The sequence below is a fragment of the Macrotis lagotis genome, chromosome X (genome assembly GCF_037893015.1).
Source record: "Macrotis lagotis isolate mMagLag1 chromosome X, bilby.v1.9.chrom.fasta, whole genome shotgun sequence".
Classification (NCBI taxonomy): domain Eukaryota; kingdom Metazoa; phylum Chordata; class Mammalia; order Peramelemorphia; family Peramelidae; genus Macrotis; species Macrotis lagotis.
Genome location: NC_133666.1, coordinates 107,791,934 through 107,813,607, shown reverse-complemented (window position 1 = coordinate 107,813,607; position 21,674 = coordinate 107,791,934). Strand labels below are relative to the sequence as shown.

At 36.1% G+C, this 21,674-nt stretch overlaps 1 protein-coding gene across 3 annotated transcripts in view; it reads right to left on the bottom strand.

Annotated features, from left to right (window-relative positions):
* Positions 1-21,674, bottom strand: part of TRPM3 (transient receptor potential cation channel subfamily M member 3) — a 385,211-nt gene that overhangs the window by 103,039 nt on the left and 260,498 nt on the right. For all 3 annotated transcript variants that reach the window (XM_074206394.1, XM_074206395.1, XM_074206392.1), the window contains exons 11-15: positions 19,401-19,541; positions 17,534-17,563; positions 14,060-14,349; positions 5,652-5,880; positions 4,022-4,189 (exon numbers count right to left, since the gene is read on the bottom strand). In XM_074206394.1, coding sequence (XP_074062495.1) covers positions 4,022-4,189; positions 5,652-5,880; positions 14,060-14,349; positions 17,534-17,563; positions 19,401-19,541 — 858 coding nt within the window. The remainder of the gene's footprint in view (positions 1-4,021; positions 4,190-5,651; positions 5,881-14,059; positions 14,350-17,533; positions 17,564-19,400; positions 19,542-21,674) is intronic.

Sequence of the window (21,674 nt, the reverse complement as noted above, 5' to 3'; positions counted from 1 at the left end):
TTTAGGGAGGAGGATTTAAAAGACTCAAAGTCTCTTGTGATGAATAGGAAAAACTTTATTCTTTGGTCCTGACCACAATCCCATGAGGTAGATAATACAAAAAAATATCATTTGCATTTTGAAGAAATAGGCACAACAAGATGAAAAGTACAAATGTGAATTTCCCAGTAGAGTGGAAATGGATACTCTAAAGAATTTAATCTAGAGTGAGACAATTTAAATATATATATATACCTACACATACATACACACACACACACACACACACACACACACACACATATATGTATATGGAGAAAAAGCATAGTAGAGTCAAAAGGTCATCTGTTCTTGGGATTCATAGGACATCACTTAGGCTTCAGCACTGTAACTTTATAAAGTGGGAAAATTTTTTTTCACCTTTTTTGTGTCTGTTTCTTCAAAACGTAAGAGATACTTTATGTATTATTTATGTCATAGGCCATTGTGATTAGGACCAAAGAAAAAAGTTTTTTCCCCATTCATCAGCTGAGATAATGTAAATTATGAACTTTGTAATGTGTTATAGAAATGTGAGTTATTACATATGTACTTGGACTACTAAATTTATTATGAAATTAAATTATATTAATGGGTGAACATAAAATGCCTTCCCACAAATCATTAGTATTAATTAATTCAATCTGGATATATTTTTTTGTAAGCCTCCACTAGAGCCTTCCTCTGGTGATTCAGTGTGGAATAGGTACTTCTTGATGCACTGGGGAAGGTGACCCTGACTTCTTAAAGGTCAAATTATTGGAGTATGGCCTTAGGCATGTCCTACTGGGTTGGAAAGGCATAGTGGCAAGTAATGAACTATTTTGCCATTTGGGGATTAACCTAGTTAGGTTCAGAAAGGTTCATTGCTAGGAGGTAGGTCACCTCCTAGTGATAGTTTTGGCCATAGTGGATAGTATTGAATTTCAAGTCAAGGAGACCTGAGTCCAAATCCTGCCTCAGACTCTTATTAGCCCTCAGACCCAGGGCAAGTCAGTTACTATTTTAAGTTTTAGTTTCTTCAACTATGAAATTAAGAAAACAATCCTAACTCACAGGGTTGTCAGGAAGATCAAAACATATATAGCCTTATTGACCAACCCTAAGCATTATGTGTTGTTGTTCAGTCATTTTTCAATTGTGTCTAACTCTTTGTTACTTCATTTTGGTTTTCTTGACAAAGATACTGAAATGGTTGGCCATTTCCTTCTTCAGCTCATTTTACAGATGAGGAAACTCAGGCAAAAGGGTGAAGTGACTTTCCCAGGGACACACAAGGTCTGAGGACAGATCTCATCTCAGGAAAACTCATCTTCCTGACTCCAGGCCTGCCATTGTACTCTATCCACTGATGAACCATTATGTGACTGATGTCATTTTAGAAGAAGGGGGGGGTGTCCTTGACTAAGACAGAATATACTATTTTAGTCAAAAGCCTAAATATAAATAAATCCTCTATAATATGGGACTGGAAGGAAGCTGTTATTGATAAGCTATACATTTCCTGTCCCTTGGGACATGATCTAAATTCTTCTCTTCACATCTTTTAGTGTGAAAAATTCATCTCAATATAAATATAAACCAGGACTCTGGAAGCAACAGAGCCAAAGTGGAACAATAATAGCTAAGATTTTTATGATGTTCTAAGGTTTACACAGCACTTTCTCTATGTTGTCCTATTTGATCCACACAACAAACCCTGTGAGGTGAGCTACTATTGCCCCCATTTTACAATGAGCAATCATGTAGATGGTATCAGGGGGCCAGGATTCGAAATGATGATGATGATAATTATAATAATAGCTAACATGGAGATGGCATTTGTACAGCTCGGTGTCACAGTGGACCTGGGTCTGGAGGCTGGAAGACTCATTGTCATCTCCAGTTCCAATGCAGCCTTGGATATTTTCTGAACTATAATGAGTTGAAGAAGGAAATGACAAACCACTCCAGTATTTTTGTCAAGAAAACCCCAAATGGGGTCATGAAGAATTGGACATGACTGAAATGACAAAGATAGAGTGTTTTATTAAGAGCCAGGAGTGAGTTAAGAAGTTTTTTTTGTTTACAAACAGCCTTGAAGGAAGGTACTCTCCCCATTATTGAAGCTGAGGAAACTGAGGCATACAGAGGTCAAATGACTTGCCCAAGGTCTAGTATGTCTCTGAAACTGGATTTGAACTTGGGTCATCTTGACTCTAAGTGATGCCCTCTATGCACTGTACTACCAATCTGTAAAAGTTAAGTGCTAACTGTTATTCAATACTGATTCCACCAACCTACCAGCTTATTTTACTTTGCTACATTATTTCTGCCCCAGAAAATTTAGATCCTAGGTTCAGTTAAACAGGAACTTCCAGGGGAATGCCTTTGGTTTGGCTAAGGTTATTCAGCATGACAGTCAATGACAGAAGTTCTTTTCTCCTGAGATTAAACTTTGGGGAATAATGTGGTCTCCCTGTGCAAGAAGAATATATTTTTCCAGGGATTCACTGTTATTTCCCACAATTGTTTGTTGGATCAGATCTTAAAGAACGGCAGTGAGTAGAAATGACTAGCTCATCTTTCAGTTCCCAGTTATCAGAAAACAGTAGTTTCTACTATTTTATTACTTGAATTATGTCCTTATACTTAAGTCTAGAAACTGTCATTCCAGGTTTTGAAGTTTTTGTTTAGGTTTGCTATTCTATCCTGTGCTGATTCACTTTCTGTGTAACTTTTATAGAAACAGAGTGAGTAGGTGATTTTCTCAGGGTCAAATGTGTGAGAGGCTGGCCACAGTCAATGTGGTATAATAGAAAGAATATTAACCTCAGATTCATTATGGTCTGGGACTTGTTTTACATTCCAGTGTATTAATGAATAAAAAACATTGAGGTCTAGAGAAGTGAGGTGAACTTTTCTATGAATTTCATTTACATATATATATATAGTGATGGATGTTATTTAGTTATTTCAGTAGCATCTAACTCTTCATTGACCCATTTGGGTGTTTTCTTGGTAAAAATACTGGAATGGTTTGCCATTTCCTTAATCAATCCTGTGAGATAGAAACTGTCATTAACCCATTTTACAGATAGTGGTGCCCTTTGCTCTTCTCCTTCCTTCCATAAGTGAGAAAATTCCTTTTGGGCAATGACAGAATGGAGGAAGTTTTTGTGGTTCCTGCTCCATCTCCAAAGATACAAAGAAAGCCTCGGTTCCCCCCCCAACTACCCCAGTAGTCAGGATAATATTTTTAGCCCTTGGATAAAATCCAGAGAACATCACAGTCAAAGTGGGTGTTGTAAGAGACTGTCCCCTCCCCAGCTGCCTGATCTACCCTGCAGCATAAAACATTTGTGCAGGAATGATTGTCCTTACAGAAAAGCTAATAAAAAGACAACCATAGAAATCACAGAATTCTATTAGTTCTGCATATGCAAACCTGAATCTCCACCTCTGCCCCCCAAATGAAGGGTAAGGCTTTGATTGGCAGAGGAGTGTCTATGAAGGAAGTGATGCCAGGAGCTTACCATACTTACAAGGTTTCTATTTCTTTAAACTGAGCTTATTCCCTAGGGTTTTATATTTAGAAAATCTGGGGTGCTATGCTCTTGAATTTATCCATTCTCTTGTGACTCTCAGAGATCATCTAATTCAACTTCCTCATTTTACAAATGAGAAAATGGAAAAAGAATCTGAGAATTTAAGGAAGATCACTTGGCTAACAAGTAAGAATCAGGATTTGAACTTAGGTTACTCTGACACAAATCCATCATTTTGTCCATTGTACCACCCTGACCTCCCTGCTTAGGTGGACTCCTGATGTACAACAGCATCAGGTTTTCTGTTGATGTCTAGGAGGAAAGGGCCCAAGGCTAATTTTAATGTCTAATCACCCTATAAAAAGTTCAGGCAACAGCCCTTTCCCCAGATTTGAGGATTCTTCTCTGTAGCCACAAAGAGAGCAGGAAAAGTCATTTCATACCATAAGAGATTAATTCTAGAATTCTTTTCTTACTGTTAGCTCCATGTCTTCTTCATCTTTTTCCTTCACAGACTTCTCTGGTTCCTCAGGCTCCTTCTCTTGGAGGTGGATCTCATGGGCTTGAGACATGTAAGGCATATCATCTTTATTCTTGAACTCCAAGCTGAGAATTGAAGGAGGAAGTAGAATTCCTAGAATTACCTAAAGCAATAATAATGATAATAATAATAATCACATTTAACAGATATAGATGATGGTGGTTGCTTAATGTTAGAGGAAATAGAGCCTAATGTTTCTTATTGCATGTATGAGTGGAAGTATGAATGACTGACCACTTTGATTTTAAGGGAATCATTTGCAATTTAATAGGGGAGTGTTATGCAAGTGAGGATAAAACTTTTTAATTCTGGTAGAAAAATTGAAAACAATTTTACCAACAAGCAAATGTTAATCATTCCATTTGGGTAGAGAGGTAAAAAAATGAACATGTGTTTGGCCTGTACACAAATGAAAAAGAGAACAATCCATCTTCCACTATAACCATCCTCAAGAAAGGCAGCAAACATTTCTTAAGCACTTACTGTATTCCAGGTTAGGCACAGAAGATACTAAGCCAAAAGACAAACAGTTCCTTCTCTTAAGGAGGTTGTATTCATCAACATATGTATTTAAATGTAATTCATAGAAAAATTCAATTCACTTCTCTGGGTCTCAATATTTTTTATTCATTAAAAAAAGGTGTTGAGTCCCATGACTGCTACAGTCCCTTCCAGCTCTATGATGAAATATATAAATCAATTATAATGGCTAACAATATTGTTGTCAAAGAATATCCTAGCACTGCTTAAAAACAATGAAAGATACTTGAATCTGCTTACCAATTTTGGCTATTCAAGAGTGTCTCCCTAAGATGATTTGGAGTGAGGGGTGTTGTTGGAAACAATTTGCTTCCTTAAACTGGCTTAAATAGGCCTTAAGAAACTGGTTTATCCCACATATGTTGCTAGTTTCATTTACTATACATAGAAAATGTATACAAAGAATCTTAAAATTGGAACTGACTTCTGATCCCCTCATTTTACAGGGGAAGAAACTGAGGCACAGAGAAGGGAAATACTTTACCCAAATTAATTTTCACCCAGTAAATTAAAGAACTGAAATCTGAACTTAAGATCTTCCAAAATTCAGGATTCTTTTCTATGCAATTAGGGTTTTTAAATATATGTTTAAATTGCTTAGCAAATAGCTTTGCTTAGCAAAATAGGGGTAAACCAGTATAGTAATGCTGGAACAAACTCAGATTCAAAAGTTGTGCCTTCCTTTCAGTCTTCATGTCTTTGTCCCTTTCCTGCCATTTTTTCTTCTTCTTCCTATTTCTCCTCTTCTTTGAGCACAGTTTAACAAATTTCAGATTTCCTTTCTGCCAAGGAATGAAAACATTAGGCCTTGTCATGAGCAAAGAGAGATTACATGAGTACAGAATGGCCCTGCTATGACATCATTCCTAGGGGAAGAGACTTTCCTTATCACTGAACCCAGAGAATGGCTCTCCCCCAAGCTTATGGTTCAAGGAGTTTTCTATTCCTATTGTAATCAGGAGAATAAAATCTAAAATCATTCTCCAGTCCCACCTCATCCACTGTTCATTTTAGACTGTGCTGACCTTGAGACCTGAATTCTTTCTCATCCGGAGCCGGCCCATCCACATATCCGTGAGCAGCATCTGGCTGCAGGTGTGAGCAATGAAGTCACGGTGCTTGGCAGCCACTGCAAGCTGCAGGCATGTGGCATTACTCCAGTTCTTCAGCTCGTAGGTCAGCAGTTTCATGGCCAGTTGTTCATCCTGCTTGTACGACTGGTCCAACAGTTCCACAGCCAACTGTCCAAAGTCCCTGCAACATAGGAGATGCTTAGGAATCTCTCAGATAATAGGAGGTTTTAGGAGGAGGTGAGAAGAGGTGATAAGATATGGAAGCCAGGGCTAAACCTCAAAATGACTACTGAACTGCAGGAGAATTGTGGGAAAACCACTGGATTGAGTGTCAGGAGGCTTGGAGTTTCAAGATCAGTTAGATTTGTGATTTTTGACCTCAGTTGTCTATAAAATAAAGGGGTTGAAATTAAATGATCTCAAAGGTTCCATGTTCTGTGATTTACACTCTCCTTCCAGTTCTATGATTTATAGTCTCCTTAGGGCCAGAGTTAAGAGCTCAAAGGAATTTTAGACATAATCTTTTGTAAAGACAAATGAGACAGTATATATAAAGTGATTTGTAAACCTTAAAATACTCAGTAAATATAATCATCATCAAGATAAAAAAGAATTTGGATTATTCTGCCTGGAAGCAGACTCCACAAGATGACCCTAGGTTCTTAAATGTTATTACAGTAGATAATAATAATAATAATAATAATAATATAGCATTTATATAGCATTTACAAAGCACTATATATATATATATATATATATATATATATATAATTGATTTTGATCTTCACAACAAACCTATGAAATAGGGGCAGTTATCAGCCCCATTTTATAGACAAGGAGCCTAAGTTAAGAGACTAAGTTAAGAGACTTGTCCAAGGTCACACACATCAAATGTGGTAGGGTTTGAATTAAGGTCTATCACATTACAAGTCTAGTGATCTATCTATTATACCAATTAGCTATTTAAAATTTCCAACAAGCTAGAAAACTCTTGCTATGGACCAATACTAGATTGCATTTTTATCTTGGAATGACCAGACCATTTATTTTTGGAGTGGTTCTTTAATTGGTAAGTTACAGAACTGTGATGGTGATAACTTTTTTTTTAAGTTACAGAAAATCATAAAGACTAAGGTATGGAGGAGATGATTTTTATATTAGGTAAGGAGTTATTATACCAGTGAAATCATAGATTTTTGGAATTTAAAATGGGAGAATGTGCAATCATACACAGAATGGTCTTCTCCATTGATATTCAATAAGAGGGAATGCATATTACACTGAAGTTAGAATGCTTTGATGATGAAACTAGAATGGTTAATTGAGGAAAGTGGCAGAATCTTTCTATTGAAATACTTAAAAATTGAGGAGGGATTTAATTTGTCTGAAAAGCTAAAGTTTAATTTCCTGTGATTTCTGGTGGCTACTAATTGGAGTGCCAATGGGGAGATGAGAAAGATTTTTCTGGTGATGGGCCAGTATGGAAAGATCAAGATGTGAAGAATATAGAGCCTGAGACTTGGAGTTCAAATTTGCACTCCAGATACTTGCTAGCTGAGTGATCCTTGTCAAGTCTTAATCTCTCTCATCTTCATCCCATTCTGTAAAATGAGATAAAAATAGCTATCTCATAGTATGTTCACAACATCTCTAGTATATGTCCTCTCCTATGACATTGTCACCACCTTGGTGAAGGTTCTTATCACTTCTATTGCAGCTGATCTTCTGACCCCCTTCCATCTTCTACTTAGTTGACAGAGCGATCTTTCTAAGATGGAGCTCTAATAATATCACTTCTCTACTCAGATCCAGTGGCTCTCTTTTTTTTTTCTTTAGGATCAAATTGAAAAACATCCACTGTTTGTCTTTTAAAGCCCAACTTGGCCCCTTCTTACCTTTCTAATTTTCTTATGCTTAAACTTCTTTTCTTATACTCTATAATCCAAGGACATTGACCTTCTTGTTCTTCACACCTAACACTCCCAACATTTGACTCTTATGGTTTTTACTGAATGTCCCCCATGCATGGGATGTCTTCTTTCCTCAGCTCATCCCACTGACTTCTTTCAAAACTGCTGAAAATGTGGCCTCTCCCATTAGAATGTGAACCCTTTGCGATCAGGACAAAAACAGGGTAACTGTTTTTTTGCCTTTCTTTGTATCCTTAGAACTTAGCCTGCTTTAAAAGTTCAATAAAACTATGTGTCATGTATTATTAGGCAATGTGCCAAGAACTTGGTGGGGGGGGGTTGCAAAGAAAGGCAAAGGATAATCCTAGCTCTCAAGAACTTCAGAATATAATATAAACCAGGCAGAAACTAGTTTAAGTCAAGACTACTTGGTCCTTTTTTCCCTTATAGTTGGGAAAAACATTTTCCCTCCAAAGGATATAGAATTCTGGAGATAAAAAAACACATTAAGGACCATTTAATTTTACAGAAGGCAAATCTCATTTTGTAGATGAGGGAACTAAGACAGAGAGGTCAAACTACTTGCCCAAGGACATATGGGTACTAAATGGTAGCTTGATATTTGAACACAGGTTTTCTGACTCCAAATCAGGTGGCTGACCTTTCTCCTACTCTGTTTTGTGTTCTCTGCTTCAGTGTCTCCTATCAGACCTATTTCTTTGACTTTAAAACTAATAGTGACTGGGTTAGATTGCCATTGTTATTGTCAATGGACTAACACCTCACATGTGACATATGCTTAGATTGGCAGGTTTACAATCCCTTACACTGTTGTGGAAGTAGAAATCATCCAGTCAGATTTAGATTAGAGTAATAAGGCATAGGGAGTTGGTACTATTAGTAGGATAATTCTACCAATCAGTAAAACCTAAGGGAACAATAATCATCACTCAATCACAAACTAGGGGAGAAGTAATGCCCGATCATCTTGGGTCAGGGATAACTTTCCTGTTGCTAATTATTGTTTTCATACTATTCCATCAGTGGATTGAAGCTTTCTAGTATATTGACAGTATGCCTGGATTGTAGTTGCAGTGGGACTACTTCCAGCATCACTGGACCCTGTCCCAGAAGCTATAGATGACCCACCCATTCTATTCTGGTTATGTGATTTTCATACTCAAGGTCACTGACTTAGAGTAAGACTGTTCTGTCATATGTATTTCCCAGAAGGGCAGGTTACTCTTAGTTGACATGTGCAGTTGATGATACTCAGGAATGGAGCTTTTCTTAGGGGAAATATTTTTATTATGAGAATTGGCTCATAGCCTTGAACCTGATTCAGAGCAAGCTGAGAAACATATTTCTTTATGAATAGTCAGGAGCAGAACAGAGGAACAGGCTTGACCCTTATACTGAAACTTTTCAACTGGGTATTGGGGACTTGATTGAGAATAATCTTGGGTTTTTGGCTTCAGTTCTCATTTTTCCCTTTGATGGAATAGTGGTTTTTTTTTTCAGAAGTTAGAAAAGTTTCAGCCTATAGTATTCCCTTTTCTCACTGCTGCTACACTCTGAGGATATACAGAGAACAGAGTCAAGGGGTTTGGAAGGCTGCCGAAATTAGAAAAAGATTTTTTCTTACAAAGACTAGCCTAACCAAAATAAGGTAAAACTGCATATCTCCAAATCCTGCTTTGCTCTGGTGACTTTTCTAGATTTTATGAGCAGAAGATAAATTTGACTAAGAAACTAGTCTTCTTCTGGGATACTTCTCTAAATCTTCACTCTGGGGCTTGACCCAGCCATCATTCATACCAATCTATTTACATATTAAAGGATCAGCCCACTGTCAGACTTATAGGAAGTGGAAAAGAGTTCTGGTGAGAAATCTAGTCTGAGAGAGGATGCATGTATATTAACCATGAGTTTAGAAGAAACAGGAGGTATGTTGTTTTTCTTATCACTATTTCATTGGGAGAATTGTTAGTGGCAGTGACCCTTATCCTACCCTCAACCCTCTAATAGGTGGTTGCCAGGCAGGCCTTAGGGAGGGGGAACCCAGGAAGAACTAGATAATGACTGACCAATGAAGTGAGCAGTCATAACTTCAGAAAACTGATGCTGAAGCTTGTCACTGAGGTAGCAGAGATGGAGAATGAGATGTACATTTTTTACACATAGTCAAGATATTGAATTGTTTTGCTTGTTTTTGCTCTATGGGAGTCAATCTTATTACCACATTCACACTCCTCCCCGTTCCAATTCAGTGATTTGACCTTTTTGCTGTTCCTCAACCAAGACACTCCATCTCCTGATTCTGGAAATTTTCACTGGCTGTCCCTCATTCCTGGAATGTTCTTTTTCAATTCTAGTGCCTTTCCTCAATTGACTAGTTTCAGCTTATCCTGTATATAGTTTATTTATACATAGTTTGCCTTTTGCCTCTCTCATTAGACTGGTCTTTTGCCTTTATTGGGCATCCTCAGTACTTGACTGAGGGGGAAGTAAAGTGAAGAAAAGAACAATTAAAAAAACAATAACAAATTGTTAATTAAAATAAAAATAAAAACAATTAAAAAAGAGCAATAATTAAAAAAGAAGAGGTTAACGGCAACTACCAAGGCAACTTAACCTGCTTTACTTTTAATTTTAGCATCATTTTTCTTCTTTTTCTTGTTTCTTAAAACCTTTTCAGGTATTTTACCAGCAACTATGCCTACAACAGCAGAATGGAAGCTTCTCTAATATCCAAATTATTGCCATTTCTTTGAAGTTAGAAATCATTAAATGATGCTTATTTTAAAAAGTTGAGAATTTGGTGGTAGCAGTACTCGAGATCCTTTCCATTTCTGACTTTCTTTGGAACCTCCCATCGTGGAACCTCCACATGAGACAAGGTGTCAGATTCAGAGCTGGAAGAGGCTTTAAAGAGCATCCAGTTCCATCTCGTTTTATTGATGAGGGAACTGAGTATTAGAGAAGTTATTTGAAGTCCAAAGTTATACAGTGAGTCAATATCATGGCTAGGATTTAAACTCAGATCTTCTTGTCTCCAAGACCAGTATTCTATTTACTTTATCATCTTGTCTCTACATATGCAACAGAGAATGGGATTGGATCATTAAGCATTAAGTTAAGAGATAATGTTGATTAATCTATGAATTGGTATAATCATTATGTAAAGCAATTTGAAATTATGCAAAAAATGACTAAAATGACTAAAATCCTTTGACCCAGAGTTTCCACTGATAGGTATATACCTCAAGGAGGTCATTGTTGAAATTAAAGTTCCAAACACCATATTGATTTCCATGGACTGAAAAACTGGAATGGACATGGAATATTACTGTGCCATAAAAAACAGTAAGTATGTTGAAAATACAGAGAATGGGAAAACTTTTATGAATTAGTTCAAATGAAATAAGCAGAGTAAAGAAAACCACCTATAGAATGATTACATCAATAAAAATGACATCAACTACAAAGAATTGTAACTGTTAACTCTTTTTTTTTTCCTGGACACTTTCTTCTCCCATGACTTTATAAACAGCTCTCTCTATGGTGCTCTTACTTGTCTTTGCTCTCAGCTCTTTTATGTTGGGTCATAATTTGGATTTGACTCCACCAAAATGTGGGTATTTCCCCCAAAATTTTATGTCCTGTATGTTATTCTCTCTTCACAGACATTTTTGTTAATCTCATTAGCTTTGTTGGGTTGAATGCTCTCTAGTGATATAAATATGTTATATCAGTCCTAATTTCTTTTCTGAGCTCAAGACACACTCACTTGGGCATTTAAAACTAAACATATTCAAAGCAGAAATGCTTATCTTCTCCCCTAAAACTGTTCTTCCTCCAGAATTCCCCATTTTTTAAAAATACTTTTATCTAAGTCATCTGGTCCACAAGTTTGAATTGATCCTTGATTCTTCTTTATACCCTGCATCCAAATAGTTGCCAGAAAAGAAAACAATTCACACCTATCATATTGACTATTATGACAGAAGAGGGAAATGATCAGTATTGGAGGGGATGTGGGAAAACTTGGATACTAATACCTTGTTGGTGGAGTTGTGAACTGATCTACCCATTCTGGAGAGCAAGGCAGAACTGTGCTCAAAGGGCTATAAGACAGTATATACCCTTTGATTCAGCAATACCACTACTAGATCTGTGCTCCAAAGAGATCATAGAAAAAGACCCACATGTACAAAGATATTCATAACAATTATTTTTTGTGGTGACAAAGAATTGGACATTGAAGGGATGTCCATCACTTGGGGAATGACTGAACAAGTTGTGGTATAAGAATATGATGGATTATTACTGTTCTATAAGAAATGACGTGCAGGGGAATTTCAGAAAATTGTAAATCTGGAAAGACTTACATGAACTAAAACTGAGTGAAGAGAGAAGACTGTGCAAAGTTAACAGCAACATTGTAGGATGTTCAACTGTAAGGAGTTAATAGGCAGAGTACGTGGCCATGAAGAGTTCATCCTGAGAGTCACTGAGACTGGGGATAACAGGAATGTCCATACCAGAGTGCTCTGAACTCATGAAGGAGCTCTGGCCCTTCTCTCTGTTTGTTCTCTGCCTTTCATCCTTATCTTGTTGAAGATTCTCAGGAAGGAGCTTTGGCCCTTATCTCTCTGCCTTTCATTCTCATCCCATTTAAGCCAGGATATATACATTTTGTGTGGTGCCCATTATTCTTTACAGTGCCTGGAGATGAGGAATGCTGATAACAGGCAGACTAGGTTTATATATATACCCTTACTCAACTATGTGAGGTAGAGATGTAGAGATGTAGTGTCCTGTTAATAAAACCTGTTACTCATCTCTCCTGGTTGAACTCTCATTATTGAACATGTGGGTTGTGTCTGGCACCAAGAAGACCTTGGAACAAAGGTATGACCCGGCTGCCCAAAAGGAAAAGTCAAAGGACTTTTCATTCAACTAAGATAAATTCCATTTTTCCTCAGTTTTGTGATGGAAAAATCCATAGAAATAATTATGGAGTCTGAATGCAGATCAAAGTTTATATTCTATTTTTCCTTTTTTTTTGTAGTTTTTTCCCCTTTGGTTCTGATTCTTCTTTCACAGCATGACCAATATGGAAATATGTATAATATGATTGTACATGTATAATCTATATTAGATTACTTGCTATCTTAGAGAGCAGGGAAGGAACAGATGGGAAGGAGAAAATTTTACAAAAAGGAACCTGAAAACTATCTTTACAAAATGAACACTACCACAAAAAATAGGTCCCAGACCTCAGTTCTTCCACTATGAAATCTTACATCTGTCTTCTTCTCTCTACTCATGGGTTATTACCCTAATTTAGGTCCTCATCACCTATTGGTTAGACTAATACAATAGTCCCCCCTTTTAGCTTCTGTTTCTAATCTCTTCACTGTTTAATCTGTCCTCCACATCAGTGATATCAAACTGAAATAGAAACAGGACCCACTAACCCATATATAAGGATCCCTGTGGACCATAATGTTGGCTTTGAAAATCATAGATTAACATTATAGATTTATTCTGCTATTAATTTTCTAAATTTTCCACAATTATATTTTAATCTGATTCAGTGGTACTAGGAAATAGTGCAATACCTCTGCTCTATACAATTGTCAAATAATTTTCCTATAATACGATTGTGTATGAACACAGGGGAGTAATCCCATGTTCAGAATTTTCCAATGTTCCCTATTTTAAAATATAAACCCCTTAGCTGGGCATTTAAAATCTTTCATCTTTGGATGCAGCCTACCTCTCCAGACTTCTTTTTCATTGTTTTCAGTTCTAGCAAATATGGCCTGATTTCTTTTCCTTGGATTTGACATTTCTTCTGTTTCCATGTCCTGCTTCTTGGGATCCCAAGCTCTCTTCAAGGCTCAACTCAGATATTACTTAATATGGGAGGTCTTTCATGATTCATCTACTCTCCTTTCTCAAATTAGATTGCATTTATTTGCTTTCATAGTATATTTCTCTTTACCTTGTGCCTGCCACCCCCTCTTCACCCTCCCCCCCAATAATAAGGTGCAGGAAGGCAAGAACCAGTTTTTCTTTTTTATTTATATCTCAAGTGCCTACTAAAAGTTAGTTGAAATAAATTGAATTTTGGAGACTAAGGATGATCACCTATCTAGCTTGGGCCACAGTGAAAAATTTAGCATAAGTTAAAAAATTAATATCCTCCCAAAGAATCCTTTTGTATTTGTCATCTGCATTCCTAGTAGTTAGCAAGGTACATAAACAGAGCTATTTGTTCTTCTTGTAGTGCTTTGTGGTGCTTTTTCCTCCTATTTTCTCTAAGCTCTGTTGGTGTGACTGGCCCCTAAGAATCCACCTTCTATAATTACACTTCCATGCACATTCAGTCATTAAAACCAACTTAAGTGAAGCTTTCTCCTTATACCTGTAGGACTCTACCTGGAGTTGTGGTTTAGCTCTTGGGAGATGTCATCCACCATGTCATTTTCTGATGCTTCATGAGCCATAGCTTTGCACAACTTACAGGCTACCAGTGCTTTGGCCATGGCCTCTTCCCCATGCTGCCAGAAGAATAAGGCCATCTTTTGCCGTTTCATCAGGACAGCCCATACCATGAGTTCATGGAAAGGGAAAGGGAAGTGGTTGATCTCGGGATCATCCAAATCAATGTCAACTTCTTCTTCTCGCTTTTTAGTGGTCTTTCTTCCTCTTCTCAAGGGAACATCATCCTATGAATCAAATGTAGTTTGAGATAATAGTGAATTGAATTTTATTCTAATTTTTTGGGGGGAGGTAGTGGTGGTGGGGAGAAATAGTAATATTTAGAAATATTATTTTCTCCCTACTATAATTTCTTATGTTTGAAAATCCTGTTAATATGCTATTATTTAAATCCTCCTTTGTCTTTTTTCTCTTTCTTTTTGATTTTCTGTCTTTCTTCATTTCCTGTTGTCTGATTCTCCGGGATTAAATTAATTAAATCATCTTTTAACTTTAACTATATATATACATATATATATATATATATATATATATATATATAAATATAAAATGTGTGTATATATATACACATTATTCTGTTACTTTTTAACCTTAACTCTTTCTTCTATCCAAATAGTATCACTAACCTAAACATATTATTTAATTATATTTCAATTAGTAAATTGATACTGCCATGTTATATGCTTGATTGAATATAAAATAAGCAAGCTCTAACCCCATTGAATAGAAAAACCCCACACACTATTCGAAATCTCAAGATTCTTTCAAATTCTAAGTATCTGTATTAAACTTTATTATTGTTTTAGATTTTTATACTATAAAATTTATATAAAATATAATTTATATGATATAATTTTACATTATATATAATTTATATAGGAATTACAAGATCTTTTTAAAAGATCCTATTTTTCTTTTGTTTTTGATGTTATATTTTTATAATGCATAAAGTCTGTTTTTATCCCATTAATTAAAATGCATACAAATCATTCTTTGTTTTGCTTATATTCAGATGAAAATATAAAACAGTAAAGGAAAATGAAATATCTACTAGATGCATGAAATATATTTGGCTTTGGATCTTGTACTTTTTTCCCCAAGTGTCTACAAGGCTATTTCAGTCACTGGAGTTTATATAATACAGAATCCAAAAGGTTGAAGAAACAACGAAAGTCATCTCAAACAATGAAGATTTCTATAAGAATGTGCTCTACAAAGTATAGTGTCAAACTAAATAGAAACAGAGTTTTGCTAGACTCATATTAACTTGGGAAACCACAAATTAACTATATCCTTTTCCATTACTTTTTTGTTTTGTTCAACACTTTGCAATTTTATTTTATTGGTCCCCATTTGGGAGTTTTGCTGGTGAAACTTTGTCACTTCTGCTCTGTTTCATTGATACAAGTATTACTAGCCCTCCTCCCCCCTTTATTAGCATTCATTCATCACTCTTTTTTTTCATCAATCCTTAGGTATTAAACCTCTTATCTTAGAGCTTTTAAAAATCTAATTTGTTTAGTTTAGTTTTCTAAGGGTAGGCATTTTAATTTCTTTAGAAAATGTTTTTTTGGGGGCAGTTAGGAGGTGTGGTGGATATAGATCATGACCTGAGTTCAATTCTTGTCACTGACAAGTTATATGACCCTGGGAAGACACTTGCCTAAAACAAACAAACAAAATTGTGGGAACAATTTGTGTTGCAATATCAGTATTTCAGTGCTGAAACCTTCCAAACACCTTTAGGTGGATTTTCCATAGTGCAACATGAACATTAACATCTACCTAGTCTTATTAAAAAAATACAGCCCTTTGAATCTCCTCTCTAAGAAACATGCCAGTTTCTTTTATGTCAGGAACTCTTAAGATGACTTCCTAAGGTTTCTGTCATTCTTTTTTCATTAATAATAGCTAGCATTTATATAATGCTTTAAGTTTGCAAAGCATTCATTTGATCCTCACAGCAACCTTATAAGATAGATGCTATTATCATCCCCATGGGCCTTGTGTCACTCTAGGTAGTGTGTTAGTGTCTATGACAGGATTTGAACTGATCTCTTCCTAGTTCCAAGACCAGCAGGCTGGATCCCCTGTGTTACCCAGGGATTGTCGACAGGTTGCTCCTTGTTTGTAAGTAACATTCAGTTCCCTTCTGTTGCTTCCTATCCTTGTTCTGATATAGCAACAACAATAACAATAGCTAGCATTTATATTTTGCATTAAGATTTACAAAGTGCTTTACAGATCTCATTTGATCTTCACAACAACTCTGTGGGTTCATAGTATTTTCCTTTTTTTAATATTAAGTTGATTATAATGACCATTGGCTAGAAATTCCAAGGCTTTAGCAGATCCAGGTTGGAGTTGAAAGTACATAAATATATGCATCCATATTTATTCATATAACCTATATCCATCCATTTCTATATATATCTAGCAATTCCTCTGCTACACACATAGAGAGGACCTTAGCAGATATCTAGATAGTTGATATTTCTCAGGTAAGTGTTTCATAAATGCCTGCTGAGTGATTGATGGATATTGTGCCTCTCTGTTGGGTTTGTGATATTTCTGGAACATTTCATGTGTTTCCTTCTGGCTAGGTAGTCTACAGGATACCTTCATGAAAGCATTGCTTCTTTTTCTCCAGCCAGTGATCATTGTGAACAACTTAATATAAAAATGGAAAATTGTATGAACCCACACGATTGTTTTGAGGGATCAAATGAGATAACATATACAAAATACTTTGCAAACCTTAAACTTTAAACTATAGTTGTTTGATCATTTTTCAGTCATGTCTGACTCTTTGTGATCCCATTTGGGGTTTTCTTGGAAAAGATATAAGGCAGTACATGAGGATGGATAGAAAAGAATGACAAGTTTTGGAACACCAAAGGTTTGCCATTTCTTTCTCCAGCTCATTTTATAGTTGAGAGAACTGAGGCTAAAAGGTTAACTGACTTGCCCAGGCTTACACAGCTGGTAAGTGTCTGAGGTTGGATTTGAACTCAGGAAAAGAATCTTCCTGACTCACAATGTGGTGCTGTGTCCACCATGCCACCTAGCTGCCACAACTATTCAAACACTGTTTTCCCAATTATTATTGTTGTTAGGCAGCTAGGTGATGAAGTGTATAGAGTAAAGTTCAAATCTTACCTTAAACACTTACTAACTGTGATTCTGGGCTTTATATTTATGTTTCTCAGTTTCTCCATCTGTAAAATGGGGCAAATAATCACACTTGCCTCACAGGAGTGTGAGTGTGTGTGTGTGTGTGTGTGTGTGTGTGTGTGTGTTTGTGTGTGTAATATAAAGAGTTTTGAAAAAACTTAAAGGAAACTTAAATGTTATTTGTCTTCATCGTTAGCATTACTATTCTAGGTGTTAATGCTTTAAATAAACACTTACCTCCATTCCTAGAAGTTTCAAAGCTTTAGGCTGTCAAAAGAAAGAGTTGAAAAATATTTTTCATATTGTTTTCATAGAAATAATGAAAAAATCTTAACGATAGATAAAATAGGTATATAAAAGAATTATATGGTACTAAATGCCCAAGTCATTAAATAAAGAATTATTAAATAATATAATGATATATTTATAAAATTTTCTAGGGGAAGTAAAATGACTGAAGCAATCTGAAGTTTGTTTTATGAAATTCACTAAAGTAGTGCTGATGGGCATGAATTAACATTCAATTCCTTTCCAAAGATAGTCTACAGATTTGTGATTTCCGTGTCATAACTTTCCTTACTCCCACAACTTAATTTTTATGGTATTGATAATCACCAAATGATTACAGGGTCAGTAAAAAATATGAACCCAGCTCTTCAAATATTTCTATGAATCTGGAAGTTTGATAAAGTTAATGTAAATGAGACAGACAAAATAAAGGCAGTAAAATGGAAACTTTCTCTAGCTTTTGTTCTGGCCTCTAGTTCATTTGCATACTAAGAGAAAGACTGTTTTCTTCAAATGTAGTTTTATTTATACACTTAAATCCAGATACTCGATCATATATTTCATATTTCGTTGGAATAACTGAAGCCAAGTAGAGATATTCTTTTCTTGGTCCATAAGAAAGTACTGTCAGTGAAGGTTACTACTTTATGACAGGGAAAGAGATGCATAAACTATTATAATACATAGTGGCATTCTTTTACATGGGAATCATAGGATTTGGGTCAGCTAGGTAGCACAATTTGATGGAATGCTGGGCATGAAATCAGAAAGACTTGTCTTCTTGAGTTTCAATCCAAACCTCATTAACTTACTAGCTGTGTGACCTTGGCAAGTCACCTAGTCCTATTTGCCTCAGTTTCCTCATCTGTAAAATGAGCTGGAGAAGGAACTGGCAAGCCATTCTAGAGTCTGCCAAGAAAAACCCAAATAGGGTCATAGAATTGGAAACAATTGAAACAATTGAACAGCATCATAGGATTTTCGAGTTGAAAGGGGCTTTAGCTATATAGTTTAACCCCTTGCTTTATAGATAAGAAAACTGGGACCCAAAAAGATTAAAAAACGTGTCCAAGGTTATACAACTCACTCAGTAGTGGTAGAGTTGGAGTTCAAACTCATGTTGAACTTCTGGCATGAAATTTAATACCCCTTTCAGTATTTGTACTGAAAGGGTATGGGAATATGTAGGTATTCAGAATACTTCTGGCTAAAATAGTGAGAATCACATATCTTGAATAGAATTCAACAGTAGGAGAAACAAAATCTAAAGCCAGTTTCCATGAATACATATTACATGCTTTTAGCATCGTAGCATCCTTATTATTTGGTGCAGCCTTGAATACAATTTTAATAAATGTTGAAGACCTCAGCATCCATACTAACCCCAATATTTTTGTTAGCTCATGAAATATAAAAAATGCTTTATTCACAGCAATTATATGCCCAGTTCACATTCACTCTCAGAGGTACAGACATATACACACACGTTCATCTACTATAACAATCCTCTTTCTTTAATTAGTAGGAAGACAGGTTAGTTGATTTTGTAATTTGTGACTAAGATGCAAAAGTCTTGGCTATAGTTCTTTAACCTATTTCCTCTAAGTTGGATACTAATTTGTCCACCCTAAAAATCTATATGGACTCAGCTTTGGAAATATTGATTGTTTCCTTTGGGTTAATGGCCAACAAATTCCGTAGAGAGATAACTTTCAACCTTTGAGATCAAGGAAAGAATAATCCTCTACATATTTGTGGATAGGGACAGGGTCCTAATAACATTATGTAGGAAGCAAAAGAGAGTTCATTGCCTCACCCTCTTGGGTCCAAAGAGATTGTGGTAGAGAGTCCGGAACCGTTTTCGAGTATAGTTGCAGCGATAAGCTCCTCCCATCAGGTATTCAATAACCAGGCCAATGTCGATTAAACTTATCCTGTAATCTGGAGGCAGGTTCCCCTAGCCCAGGAATAAATTAAAAAAAAAGAAAACAAACAAATCCAAGAGACAAAGTGGTTTACTAGGGATCTTGCACTACATTCTCTTAACTATTTTACAGTAAAATTAATAATAACAAAAAAAGAAACATTTGAATGTATTATTAGGCTGGTTAATTAATTCACCTTAAAATAGATCCAACCGAAACCTGGATATTCTCGCTTGGAAAGAAGACATAAGTTAAATAAGAAGATGCAGTAATAGTTGGCAGTAACAGGAATTAACATCAAAATGCAGGATTCAATGTCTTCAACTGGGGGAGAAAAACACACCACTGCAGCACAAGAAGCATGAGGAGTAGACATGATTTAGAGGTCACTCTCGCCCCTCCTCCCCCACCCTCTCCCTCTCACTACTACCTGAATTTCTAGGAGTCTTTCATCCTCCTAGCAGAGCAATCCACCCTCTCCCTTGTCTCTTTTCTTAGCAGATTCAGTGTCTCTACTTCTCTTATTCACTTGCTCATTTTATCCTTCTTCTCTCTATAGCAGTTTGTCCTTGATACCCAGAGAACATTGATTCCTTTACATGTTTGAAAATTAAGGTTTAAACCAGGGGTTGGAGGGTGGTGGCATATGACTGTAGCTTGGATGTCCCCTAAAGGAAAAAAAAATCAGCAATAGTGGTAGCTTTTTTTCAAGAAAAGGAGGGAATATGAGAAAACCAGATGACATGAAGAAATGGCAAATGATATTTTTAAAATAAGCCTAAGATAGGGGTAAAAGGAAGAAGAGAATTTAGGGGATACTTTTCTGTGGATTTTTTTATTATTCTTATTATTGAGGAGAGTTCTCATCCTTTACCCTATAGAGGATAATATTTATAAGTGACTGGTGATTAGAAAGTATCATTTAGTTAAGTAACTTAGATGAATGCCAAAATGGAAAAGATTTAGATAAGACTTAAATGGCTTTTATTCTTTTTTTCATTTACTTTCACCTTTATTTCAAAAGGGAAATTCACAAGGCCAAAGGAAATTTCCCTCTTTCCTAGATTCTGCTTTGTTGGCTCCATCAGCTGCTGGCCACATTCCATTTGTCAGAAATCCTCATCCAACGGTGAATTTCAAAGAAGCACAGCTGAGCTCCTCAGGCTCTTCCTTAACTGAGCAGAATGAGGAGATTATCATCCTAGGATTCCTCACTGAGGGATACTTATGGTGTCACAGAGTTCTAAATGACCAATATTTACATGGCATGGTTTCTAAACACACTTCGGAACAATATATAGCATCCCATAAAGCAAAACTGTAGCTAACACTATATTTGTCTTCACTAAAGGATGTCAGTAAGGGGTGATTAAATGCCTAACTAACTTGTCACTGATCTCTATTATTTTATTGCTTTTTATTACTTTATTGCAAAATTAGGCAGAAGAAACCATGATGGGGTCCTAGGTTAGTCTGGGTGGTACATGGTATACAAAGATATTCTCTTTTTGCATGGCATGTGCTTTGAATTAAAAAGTATGGTATGTATTAAATGAGTCATTCATACTCTCACCCAGTTCCTAGGTCCAAGAAAACATATAAAGACTGACTGGCCATGGTTAAAGATGCTATTTGGGGAAATGGAACAGCATGGACTGGGTTTGAGTCTTTGCCCTTGAGAGTATTGTGTTCTAACCCAATGATATGAGGCACTATATACATGGTAGCCCAGAATGAACCTGGCAATTTTGTCTTCAAATCTACTTGCTTCTATTTCTGGGGTCCAATGGCAAAAGTCAAGTTGGCAGGCAAAAAGAACATAACTATCATTCCACTAATTTCTACTCGCTCTATGAATTACCTGGCTGTTACTCTCACTCATATTTTCTCTAGGGGTGGACAAGGGGCAAGTGTGTGGGAATTAGGTGGGATTGGGCTAAGGGAAAGCTGTCAACCATACAATATAAAGGGTAAAAACACTCAGGGGCATAATGATACCTATTACTGGTCCCATTGGTCAGTGGCTATTAAAAGCTATGGTGCACATTTCAAAGGCAAAGTTACTGATGCTTATAATAGTGACATTCCAAAAGCACTTTAAAGTTTGAAAAGTATATGATGTATATCATTTGTTTGAGCTGCAAAATATCCCATGAAGTTAGTAC